The sequence below is a fragment of the Panthera tigris genome, chromosome E3 (assembly GCF_018350195.1).
Source record: "Panthera tigris isolate Pti1 chromosome E3, P.tigris_Pti1_mat1.1, whole genome shotgun sequence".
NCBI classification, from domain to species: domain Eukaryota; kingdom Metazoa; phylum Chordata; class Mammalia; order Carnivora; family Felidae; genus Panthera; species Panthera tigris.
The window spans coordinates 4,228,761-4,240,401 of NC_056675.1; the positions used below are offsets into that span (position 1 = coordinate 4,228,761).

Sequence of the window (11,641 nt, forward strand, 5' to 3'; positions counted from 1 at the left end):
AATCAAATCTTAGGGGGCGCGTGGGTGGCTCAGTCGGTTAAGTGTTAGACTTCGGCTCAGGGCACGATCTCACGGTTCGCGAGTTCAAGCCCCACATCGGGCTCTGTGCCGACAGCTCAGAGCCTGCAACCTGCTTCGGATTCTGTGCCTCCCTCTCTCCGCCCCCTCCCCCACTCACGCGCGCACGTGTTCGCTCTCTCTCTCGCTCTTTCTCTCCTCTCTCTCAAAAATAAGTAAAGACGTTAAAAAATTTAAAAAAAGAAAACGAAAACAAAACCCCAAAACACTCTCACAATTCAATATAGGACAAATGATCCGATTAGAAAAAAAATGAGCAAAAGATTTGAACGGACATTTCGCCAAAGGTGACACTCTGCTCTGCCAGGTGACAAGATGTTCCACGTCAACAGTCTCTAGGGAAACGGGATTTAAAACCACAGTGAGACATACATATCCCGCCACGGCTAAAAGGAAGGACCGACCATACCAAGTGTTGACAAGGACGGAGAACACTCTTACTTTACCCCACACGCCACCCAAGGAGCCTGAGGACCGGCCACCAACTTTCCCATCAGGGGGTCAGAGGCTATACCGCACCCCCAGAGGCATTTGGAAACGTTTGGGGGCTTTGGTTTTCCCGGTAAAGGGGGAATCGCTGGGACTTAGCAGGAGGGAGCCGGGGAAGCTGACCTCCCACGGGCATAAGACGTTGTCCCACACAGTAAACCATCCTTCCCAAATGCCAAGGTGGAAAATTCACCAGAAAGCTCCATCCAACTAAAGTTCAGCTTTTTTTTTTTTTAATTTTTTTTTAACGTTTATTTATTTTTGAGACAGAGAGAGACACAGCATGAACGGGGGAGGGGCAGAGAGAGAGAGGGAGACACAGAATCGGAAGCAGGCTCCAGGCTCTGAGCCATCAGCCCAGAGCCCGATGTGGGGCTCAAACTCGCGGACCGCGAGATCGTGACCTGGCTGAAGTCGGACACTTAACCGACTGCGCCACCCAGGCGCCCCAAAGTTCAGCTTTTTAATTAAAGAGAAAATAATAGAGAGGTGCCTGGGTGGCTCAGTCGGTTAACTGTCCTACTCTGGCTCAGGTCACGATCTCGCCGTTCCGGAATTTGAGCCCCACGGCGGGCTCTGTGCTGATGGCTCACAGCCTGGAGACTGCTTCAGATTCTGTGTCTCCTTGGGGCCCTGTGCCCCTCCCCCACTCACGCTCTGTCTGTCTCAAAAACAAATAAACATTTAAAAAAGAGAGAGGGAAAATAACAGAATGAGAGAATACAAGATAAAAACTCAGCGTGCGTCCCTCGAACTCAGGACGGGTACTGCCTCCTGACGTTCTAGTTCTGGTTACTATGTCTGTGTTCTCTGTACTAGGTTACGACGTAAAATATAGTCTCCCTGGGGGTCCAGGAAAAAAAAAAGAGTGACAGACACGAGGTGCCGTCACGGACTCCTGAGTGGGGGAGACACCCACAGTGCTGTCCCCCACAACCCCCACGGCGTTGAGTGAGGCCTGAGGGGACAGCCCGGGGACGCCTGGGTGGGCGGGAGCTTGGCTGAGGGGCGCACAAGAGCACACATGGGGCCGTGGGGCCTGCGAGTCCCTCATGCGGTGGGCCAGGCAGGCATTGGCCTGGGACTCGCTGCGGGAACCCGCCCAACCCCAGCAGGGCCTCTCGTGGGCAGCCTAGGGTGGGGGAGACCCTCCCCAGTGTGGGGGACCCCGGGGCATGATCCGTGAGGGGGGGCTCGAGGGCCGACAGCCCCCTTCAGCCAGAGCGAGGTCCCTCCCCTGCGTGGTCCGGAGGGGGGTGGAGGGGGGGGCAAAGGACTATCTTTGCTACACTGACGCGGCTTCTGGGAAGTTTAGGACCCGAGCTGCGGGGCCCCGAGGGCCTGAGTCCCCCCCCGCCCCCCCGCAGCTGGCGCTCTCTGCCACTTCTCCTCCCTGAGCCTCACCCCAGAGTAGGGGTCATGGGGTAGTCCTGTGAGCCCTCCTCCGGGCAGGTGGTGAAGGCGTGTAGCCCTGCCCGGGTGAGTCCCGGGTGCCCACGTCTGCCCAGCTGCAAAGGAGACCCCCAAGCTGGGACTTGAAGGACACACCTTCAAAGGGAAGGTGCCCTTGAGCTCAGTGGGAGCAGAGTCCCCAGTAGGCTCTCCCAGAGTCCCCCTGCCTGCCTGGAGGAGAGGGCCGTGGGCAGGCAGAGGAGCTAAGGCCCGGGAAACATCAAGGCCGACGAGCAAGATGGCTGAGCCCCAGCGACAGACCCCAGGGAGCTTGCCTGGCAGGCCCGGCGGGCCCCGTCTGTGACAGACGGTGGGCACACCTGGCCGGAGGCCTCCTCTGAGCAGGCAGAGGTCGGGGCCAGGACCCTCAGAGGCTCTGCCCTGGGCTTGCTCTGAGCCCCCCTGCCATCCATCAGACCCCAGGGACCACAAAAAGAAGGCACCTGAGAAGGGAGCCCAGACCCACCCGTGTCTCCTCCCTGACCCACCACACCCAGCCCAGCATCACCGGGGGCCGCTCCCAGGAACCTGTTCCCGGAACGGAGGACGGAGAGCGGGGCAAACTCGAGCCCCTTCACACCGGTGGCTGTCCTCACGTGCCAGGCACCACAGCCAGCTCAGGGGACACAGCAGACCCCGCCTGCTGTCGCGGAGGGACACATGGGACCGACGGGGGCTGTAGCCCCTGAGAGGCGCCCGGGGTGGGATTGGGGGCGGGGGGGATGGTGCCTGGATGGTGAGTGTGGCCAGCTGGGCACACAGGGCATGTCTGGGGCTCACAGGGGCCTGTGGCACCAAAGCTGACAGGTCAGGGAGGTGACGGGAGGTAGGACCTAGAGGCCACACAAGCATGCGAGGAGGTGGGCTTTTACTCCTGTGTGTGACTTCGGACAGCCGTGGACATAACTGCGTGTGTGTGTGCGTGTGTGTGTGTGTGAGATAGGTTTTTTTGTTGGGGTGTGTGTCTGTTTCTACCTCAGAACAGCCTGTTTAGCCAAGGTGGCATTCGGTGCCCGGGCCCTGGTCCCTGTCAGCAGAAGTGTCTGGAAGGAGTCTGAAGTCCTTGCAGCGGGGCGTGGCCCATCTGACGGTGGAGGCACGGGCCCTGGCCTCCCGTTCCACACCCGCCCTGCCTCTGCCCTCTGCCCTCTGCCCTCTGCCCTCTGCCCTCTGCCCCCACTCCACACAGCCCCCAGCCCAGGGCAACTGTTCGGCTGCCTAAAGCCTGTTTCTTCTCTTTCGCTGTATTTTTTTTTTTTTTCCCTTTCTTTTTTGGAAGCAGCACTGCTCTGAGATAATGGTGCTTCTGGGAAACAGAGCTGAGAGTCCTGTTTGTGCAAAGTGCCACACGCAAGTGCCGTGTTTATGCCATAAATCGCCCCCCTTCCGCGGCTGTCCTCCGCCCTCCCCTCTCCTGTCCCAGCCAGAGTCTGGCCCCTGCAGGGGAAGTGGGGAAGCCGGGCTGGGCTGGGGGTGGCTCCGTGTGCTCCCCTGGGCTGCCGAGAGCCCCAGGGACTGGACGCGTGGCCCCACGCCCCCCAGGCTTGGTCTAGGCCTTGGTTTTCCCCAGCTTGAAGGGGGGTTGCAGACTTGGCCGGGGAGTCCTTCTGGGGAGAGCACACACGTATGGTTCAACTCCAACCTCACACGATCACTGATGACGCGCCGAGGGCTGGGCCCCGGGAGCCATAAAAGGGGTTCAGACTGCTTCAGGAGTCAAAGGCAAGCAGAGGAGAGGGGTCCAGGTCGGGGGGCTCAGGTCACCATGAGGGTGGGCGCCCGGAAAGCCTGCTGTCCAGCCCTGTGACCACACCTGGCCCTGAACCAGTCCTGCCCTTGCTGGGGGGATCAGCAGCGTTGGGACTGGCCGCCTTCTTTTCTTGGCCACCCTAGGAGGTCTGTCACTCACAGCGGACCTGGATTTCTCTGCCCAGGATGACCCACAACCGTGTAAAGACAGGCTGCTGTGCATAAGGGCAACTACGTCCCTGTGTCCGGCGTTTGCTGCTGTTGTTGGCCGTTGGTTTAACACTCAGGACTTTATATACGCATTTGAGGAACAAAAGCCCTAAGCATCAGATTTCTTTTTTCCCAGACACGAGTGTTCCAAGGAGCCTGACTTGAGCCAAACCAGAGTGAAGAGTCTCTGCCTTCTCTCCCTCTTGACCGAATGCACGTCCCCACACATGCAACAACAGCTGGTCCAACCCTGGGCACAGGGTTGGGCGCTCGGACAGGAAACACTGGCGTGGAGGGGACACACGAGCCACAGGACAGGAAGCCATAGTTCGATTCACCACTGGGGGGATGGTGCCTGTTCTCTCTGGGGCGTACTGACACCTCAAATTCTAAACACCTTTGGACCCTGGAATTTTCTTTCTAGGAATGCTTTCTGTTCTAAAGAAAAAAATATGCACACATATTCTGTCTATAAGAACACTCACTGCAGCTCTGATTATAAAAGCAAAAAACTACGGGAGCCTGGGTAGCTCAGTCGGCTGAGCATCTGACTTCGGTTCAGGTCACGATCTCACCGTTCGTGAGTTCGAGCCCCGCATCGGGCTCACTGCGGTCAGCAAAGAGTCCGCTTCAGATCCTCCGTCCCTCTCTTTCTGCAACCCCCTCAAAAATATATAAAAATTTAAAATAGGGGCACCTGGGTGGCCCAGTCGGTTAAGCATCAGACTTCAGCTTAGGTCATGATCTCACGGTCCATGAGTTCGGGCCCCGAATCGGGCTCCGTGCCGACAGCTTGGAGCCTGGAGCCTGCTTCGGATTCTGTGTCTCCCTCTCTCTCTGCCCCTCCCCTGTTCACACTCTGTCTCTCTCTCTCTCTCTCCCCCTCTCTCTCAAAAATAAACATTAAAATAAATAAATAAGTAAATAAATAAATGCAAAAAACTAGGAGCAACCTAAATGCTCAATCATGAGGGATCAGTTGAATAACTCAGGTAAACACAGCTGTCATAAGTCATGGTGTAGAAGATTATGGGGGGCAGAAACGTGTACCACATACACAAAAAGCAAAAAAGAGAGGTGGGCAAAGTCGTCTGTGGAATACAATCCCTTCTGAGTCTTTTCTGATACATACATACACATATAAGTCCAAAGACAAAGGCCGGAGAGATGTACTCTGAAATATTAATGTTGGGATTACATTATTTTTCCTTTGTGTATACAGGCCGTTTTTCAAATGAGCTTTATTTTATTAGGGAAGAAAGACTGGTTGAAAAACTGAATTCGGGAGGATAATGGCAATTAACAGGGAAGTCTGCCCAAGGCACAGACGTAGCGCAGGAAAATGAGGGGTTCGCTCTGTTGGGAAGGGCCAGGACGGGGGGGTGGGGGCTAGAACTCCCCTGGAGGTTCACGGCAGAGGCGGCTGGGTTTGGAGAAACACCGCGGACTCTGCCGAAGCCACAGGAAGAGCTGGGTAACTACAGCAGAGGGAGAAACATATGTGACGAACAGAAGACACCTGCTGTGTCCCTGAGGCTGGCTCTTCAGGCAGAGGAGGGCCCAGCGCCCCGGGCTGGCCCCCGGAGGGCGGGAGCAGCTCACGGCGTCTGCTTCAACGGTCTCCAGGTCCCCTGAGAGCAAGACGTGGGCAGAGCACACACTTAAGGACATAAAAATAAAGGCCCTTGTCTCCCTAATAGACAGAGCGTCTATAAACCAATAAGAAAAACATACCAGAGAAAGAAACGCTCGATGGCCTTTAAAATACATAAAAAGATGCTCCACTTTGCTCATAAAAGAAACGTTCAGTGAAATCACACTTAGATACTATTTTTCACCCACCCGATCGGCAAAATTCAAAAGTTAGAGAACACCCTCTATTGGCAAGACCGTGGGAAGCTCAGATTCTTGTACATTGTTTGTGGGAATGTAAATTGGTTCAACCCACCCCCGTGGAGGCCAATTTGGGCAGTATCTGTCTAATTACAAATGCATACACTCTCTAAGCCATTCCACTCCCAGCAATTTATGTTACAGACATTGGCACACACGTCAAATGATATTCAAGATTCAAGTGATGGTATTAATTTGCAGCATTGTATGTAAGCACGGAAGACTGAATCAAACCATCTAAAAAAATTTTTTTAATACTTATTTTTGAAAGAGAGAGAGAAAGAGAGAGACAGAGTGTGAGTGGGGGAGGGGCAGAGAGAGAGGGAGACACAGAATCCGAAGCAGGCTCCAGGCTCCTGCCATCAGCACAGAGCCCGACTCCGGGCTCGAACTCATGAACTGTGAGATCACGGCCTGAGCCAAAGTCAAGAGTCAGATGCTTAACTGACTGAGCCACCCAGGTGCCCCTGTGGTTGAACATTTAGATGCGTCTCAGTCTTGGGGTGCCTGGGTGGCTCAGTCGGTTAAGCATCTGACTCTTGACTTTGGCTCAGATCATGATCTCACAGTTCGTGGGATTGAGCCCCACATCAGGCTCTGCACTGGGATCGTGCTTGGGATTCTCTCTCTCCTCTCTGCCCCCTCCCTCTCTCAAAATAAATAAACTGTAAGAAAAGGAATTAAAAAAAATGTTCAACCACAGGGGATGGGTTGAATAAGTTGTAATTGCCACCCGGTGGAATATTACCCAGCTGTCACAAGTGATGCAGGAGGGGACAGGAGCGACAGTGGCCACATAGGAGCCTTTGAAAACTCACGCCTTCGTAGAAGCAATGGAAAAAAACGATCAGAATCAATTTTTTCAGAACTCCGGAAATTAATCAGAGGCCTGCAGCAACCTGGGGAAATGTTTATTCCAGAAAAATGAAGGACTCTCGGTAGGGACAGCATCCCATGGGGTCTTACCCGCCCATCCCGTGTCTCACTCTGCAGCGAAGCACCTGCCAAAGGCCCCACCCCCTTACACCATCACGGTGGGGGTCAGGGCTTCAACACATGAATTTGGGGGTGGATACAAGCATTCAGACCGTGGCACTGTCTGGTTCCACTTCTAGGAGGTCCCAGGAGTAGTCAAATTACAGAGACGAAGAGTAGAGAACCTGGCTGGATGTCTCTGAAGGAGTTCCTCAAAGCCCACCAAGGCTTTGTGAACTGTTCCCCACCACCCAGACCCAGCAGGGGGCGGGGGGGGGGTGGCTCCTGTCCAGTCCGGGTGTGTCTGAACTGCCCATGCTCTCTCTGGCCAGCTCCAGGGACCCCGGATCCGACCGCACATTGGGTAGCCCACTCCCCACCAAGACCCCTCCACTGATGGCCGGTGTGTACTTGGTTTTGCTCTGCACAAACCTACCCCGATCGTTTTATCACAGCTCGTGTAGTATCTGGCAATCTGCCCTCGGGTCCGTACACCGTGGACAACCTTCTGTTTTATCGCACAGAGACGCGATCTGTTCTCGTTAAGGGCTCCGTACTACGTTTTTAACAAAATTATGTCTGTTTGCTTTGTTCTCCTGTGTGTGTTTTGTTTTGTTTCCATCTCAGAATTGAGTTCATCCATGACCATTATAGAAAATCTGGAAAAGGACGGAAAAGAATGAAAAGGAAAAAATAAAGTCACCAGAAATCCTTCCCTTTGGCGGACACGGGGGCGGCGGTTCCTCTCTGCCTTGGCCGGCGGCCCTGCGCGCCCAAGGATGGGTGGGAGGGAGACAGGCGGGGGGGAGGTCCTTGCCGGCTGCTAACGCTGTGGTCAAGGCCCACAAACTTAACGGCTCCATCAGTCTGACCCAAACCTCACTGGCTAAAATCCAGATGTTGCCAGGGGCTGGCTCCTCCCCGAGGCCCTAGGGGTGAACCCGTGTCCTTGGCTTTCCAGCGCGTGGAGGCCACACGGTTCCCGGTCCCTTCCTCCAGCCACAAGGAAAGTTCTCCCTCCTCTGCTTGCTAGGACCCTTGTGATTATGCGGGGCTAGTCTGTCCGTGTAACCAGTCCGCTGATTTGGGTGAACTTACCTGCCCTTTGCCACGTGACCTAACATGGTCGCGGGACCTGGGGGTGCGGGCATGGACATCTTTGGGGGGGATGTTAGGCCACCTCCACAGACGGCCTGGCGGGACGCACAGCCAGGCCCCAGGTCCAGGCCTGTGTAGGCGGTCAGTGGGAGAGAGGGACCTGGGGCTCTGGCCGCTCCCCTGGACGCAAAAGCAAACTTGGGGGGTGTGGGGAGTCACCATTCGGTAGGATTTACATCATCTGACACCTATCAATTTTTCTTTGTCTGCGTTTGCTCCCTTATATGCCTTGATCATCGACGTCCTGAGTCACTAGTACATTTGGAATCGGGACACTTGGCAACTGGGAGGTGACCTCCGAGTTCTGAAGCCACGGACTGCCACGCGGGCCGGATCGTTCTGTGGAAAGATGCTCAGCCCACGCCCGAAATACAGCTCTGCTTCTACAACCCCCTAAGGCTCCTCCCAGCCTTAAAAAATTCATATGTAGACCCAGAAATTTCACTAACGAGAGTCTCTCCTAAGGAAAGAATTCTAAATATAGAAGAACGCTCGAGCACAAGGGTATCAGAGCAGCATTCCCTGGAAAAGTGGCTAATTAGAGACAACCTAATTGTCCAACGACGGGGGACCAGCAGCGTCCACGTGATGGCAAACCGTACTGTTAGACGGATGGGTCTGGAAGGACAGAAGATGCTTTTATCGTTGCAGGTGTACAGCAAAACCCTACATTGGACGATCACAGTCTGAGAACATTTTTTAAAAGCACAGGACGAGGACTCCAAGGACATGAACTAAAATATCAACAGAGGTTCTCTCCGGCTCCTAAGAATATGGGTCATTTCTTTTCCCCTTCTGCTTCTCTGAATTTTCCAAATTTTCTGGGCTCGATAGACGCAAGAGGAGAGTGGAACTGAACTGGTCGTGCTAAGTAACTGGGGTGTGAAACGAATCCGGCCCTCGAGCAGGTGTGTGAGTGTGCGTCCCCGTTACAGTAGTGCGAGGGTGTGAACAGGAGTGTGTAAGAGTGTGGGTGCCGGCGTGCACACCATGAAATTCGGTGTGGAGGTGGGAGCGACCGTGGGCGAGCGAGCCGGCGCGAGGTGTGTCGGCGCGGGGGGGGTGTGAGTGGAGGTGTGCACTGGCACGGGTGCCGGTGTGAACACTCGGGTGTGTGACGGCGGGGGGGTTGTGAAGGCAGGTACGCGAGGCAACGTGTGTGGGGACACGCGTGCGCGCGTGTCAGCGGCTGGGTGTGAGCTACGACGTGGGAGGGTATTTGCGTGTGAGTGGCCACGTGTGGGTGTGAGGGTGGATCCGTGCTCGCGCTTGTAAGGGGGCATGAAAGGGTGAGAGAGGGTGGGGCCGGGGTGTGTGCGGCGTGAGTGTGAGCGAGGGCAGCAATCCACGGGTCCAGGGGTTCCGAGCCTGCACCCCTCTTGCGGGCCTTCCACCTCCTTCCTCACCGGGGTGGGTGGTCGTCAGGGCTTCGCCCAGGCCCCGCTCCTGGCTTTGGCCGACTTCCCCAGGCGGCGCTGCGTGTGGCCCCTGCAGCCGGGGGGGGGGGGGGGGGGGGGACAAGGGGCAAAACTCACAATGCGGCAACTTCCCGCGGCTCGGGCCCCAGAGCGGGCGGGCGAGGTCCGAGGGAAAGCACCCTTTCCCTTCCGGCGTGGGGCTCCGGGCAGGCCACGCGAACTCCCAGAAGACCCTCGGCTCTGGAAGGTCAGGGCTCCGCAACGCCTTCTCCCCCCGCCGGGAGAGGCAAACGGGGCAACCAACAAATCCTGTGCAAATCTCTGGGCCGCAATCAAAGCTTACCATTCTTTTTTTTTTTTTAAGGCTTTTATTAATTTATTTGAGAAATGGAGTAGGGGAGGGGAAGAGAGAGAGAGAGAGAGAGAGAGAGAGAACATCCCAAGCAGGCTCTGCGCCATCAGCACGGAGCCCAACACGGGACTCGATCCCACGAACTGTGAGATCGTGACCTGAGCAGAGATCAAGAGTCAGACGCTTCAACGACTGAGCCCCCCCGGCCGCCCCCAAAGCTTGTCATTCTCGCCACCCCTCCCTCCCCCAGCCTCGACTCCTGACGCTTCCAGCGCAAACCCCGTTCACTCAGGGCGTCCGGCTCTTTCATCACCGCCACAAGAACAGCTTCACTTGAGGTCGTTTGGATGGGTTTTTCTGAGGCTCAGCCTGCGGACAGAGGCCAGGCCGCTTCTCACCCCGTCAAGCCCGGGCGCGCCCTGGCCTTTCCGGGCCGTGCAGACCTCTTCACGTCTCGCTGCCCCCAGCGGCACAGTGCTCCCCACAAACCAGGGGTATCTGCTGAGGAGGCCCCCGGGAAGCAGGCGTCGTCCTCCCAGGCTCGGCGGGTCCCTCCTCCTCCACGGCAACCCGCGAGGCCGGGTGAGGTTGGCCGGGGAAGCCAACGGCCCGGGGGGACAACGGCCCCGCATGCAGGCACCCTCCCCTGACCACGAGGCACTTGCTAAAAACGCCACACTGGGCTCCCGTTCCACACGCTCGACGAGTGACACCTCCCTCAGCGTGACTCCCACCGGGGGCTGCGACAGCGCGTCCCCTTCCCTTGGATCTGGCGGACCCGTGACCGTCGCAGTGAACGGAGTGTATGGAGGTGACGCTACGGGACGTCCAAGGCTAGGGCACAGCGTCTGGGTTTCCTGAGGACCCGGCCACTGTGCTGGGAGGAAACCCAAGCAGCCCACGTGGAGAGACCACATGGAGAGGCCACACGCAGGCAATCCTGCCACAGGCCCGGCTGAGCTCCCGGTCGACGGCCTGCATCAACCACTGTCACCTAAGAGGCCTCTGGAAGATTCCAGCCGCCAGAAGAGGCTCCGGGCACCAGGGAACTGGGGCAAGGCACCACGCCACGCCCTGCCCAAACACCTGCCCCACGGAAGCCACGAGCATCCCCCAACTGCTCGTCTACACCCTGAGGCTGGCATGGCTTGTCCTACACCAGCAGCGGCATACCTCGTGGTTTCCCGCCCTGGCTCCGCCCCCCACCACTCACCTGTCACCCTAACCACCGGGTCACACGCGTGTCTGAAGCACGGGACGCCGGATTTCTCACTCCTACGCCCACCCGCCCTGGCCTCTCCGCCTCGGCTGGCACCTTCCACCCCGTCCACGCTGCAGCCACAGCCCCTTCCCACAGCCCTGGTCTGCTGCCGGATATTTCGGCCTGAAACATGCTGCAAATAAGCCCGTCCCAGAAGCACGAATCCAGTCACTCCTCTGCGGTCCCCAGCGTCCTCAGACTCCCAGAGCCGGGGGCTGGGGGACAGAGTCTCAGTGTGGGAAGATGGAAAGTTCTGGAGCGGGATGGTGGTGACGGATGCACAGAAGTGTGAATGTGCTCAGTGCCCCTGAACTGGACACTTAGAAATGGTTAAGGTAGTGATTTTGTTATATATATACTTTACCACAATTAAAAATACATATACAGGGACACTTGGGTGGCTCAGTCGGTTAAGCCTCTGACTTCGGCTCAGGTCACGATCTTACCGTTTGTAAGTCTGAGCCCCGCATCAGGCTCTGTGCTGACGGCTCGGAGCCGGGAGCCTGCTTCGGATTCTGTGTCTCCCTCTCTCTCTCTGCCCCTCCCCAACTCGTGCTCTGTCTCCCTACTCTCTCTGCCTCTCCCTCGATCACGCTCTCTCTCTCT

At 56.7% G+C, this 11,641-nt stretch overlaps 1 protein-coding gene across 1 annotated transcript in view; it reads right to left on the reverse strand.

Annotated features, from left to right (window-relative positions):
- Positions 1 to 6,538: 6,538 nt before the first annotated feature.
- Positions 6,539 to 11,641, reverse strand: part of FBXL18 (F-box and leucine rich repeat protein 18) — a 49,225-nt gene continuing 44,122 nt past the window's right edge. The window contains exon 5 of the mRNA XM_042971133.1: positions 6,539 to 7,505. Within this exon, the coding sequence (XP_042827067.1) occupies positions 7,403 to 7,505 (103 nt within the window). The 3' untranslated portion in view covers positions 6,539 to 7,402. The remainder of the gene's footprint in view (positions 7,506 to 11,641) is intronic.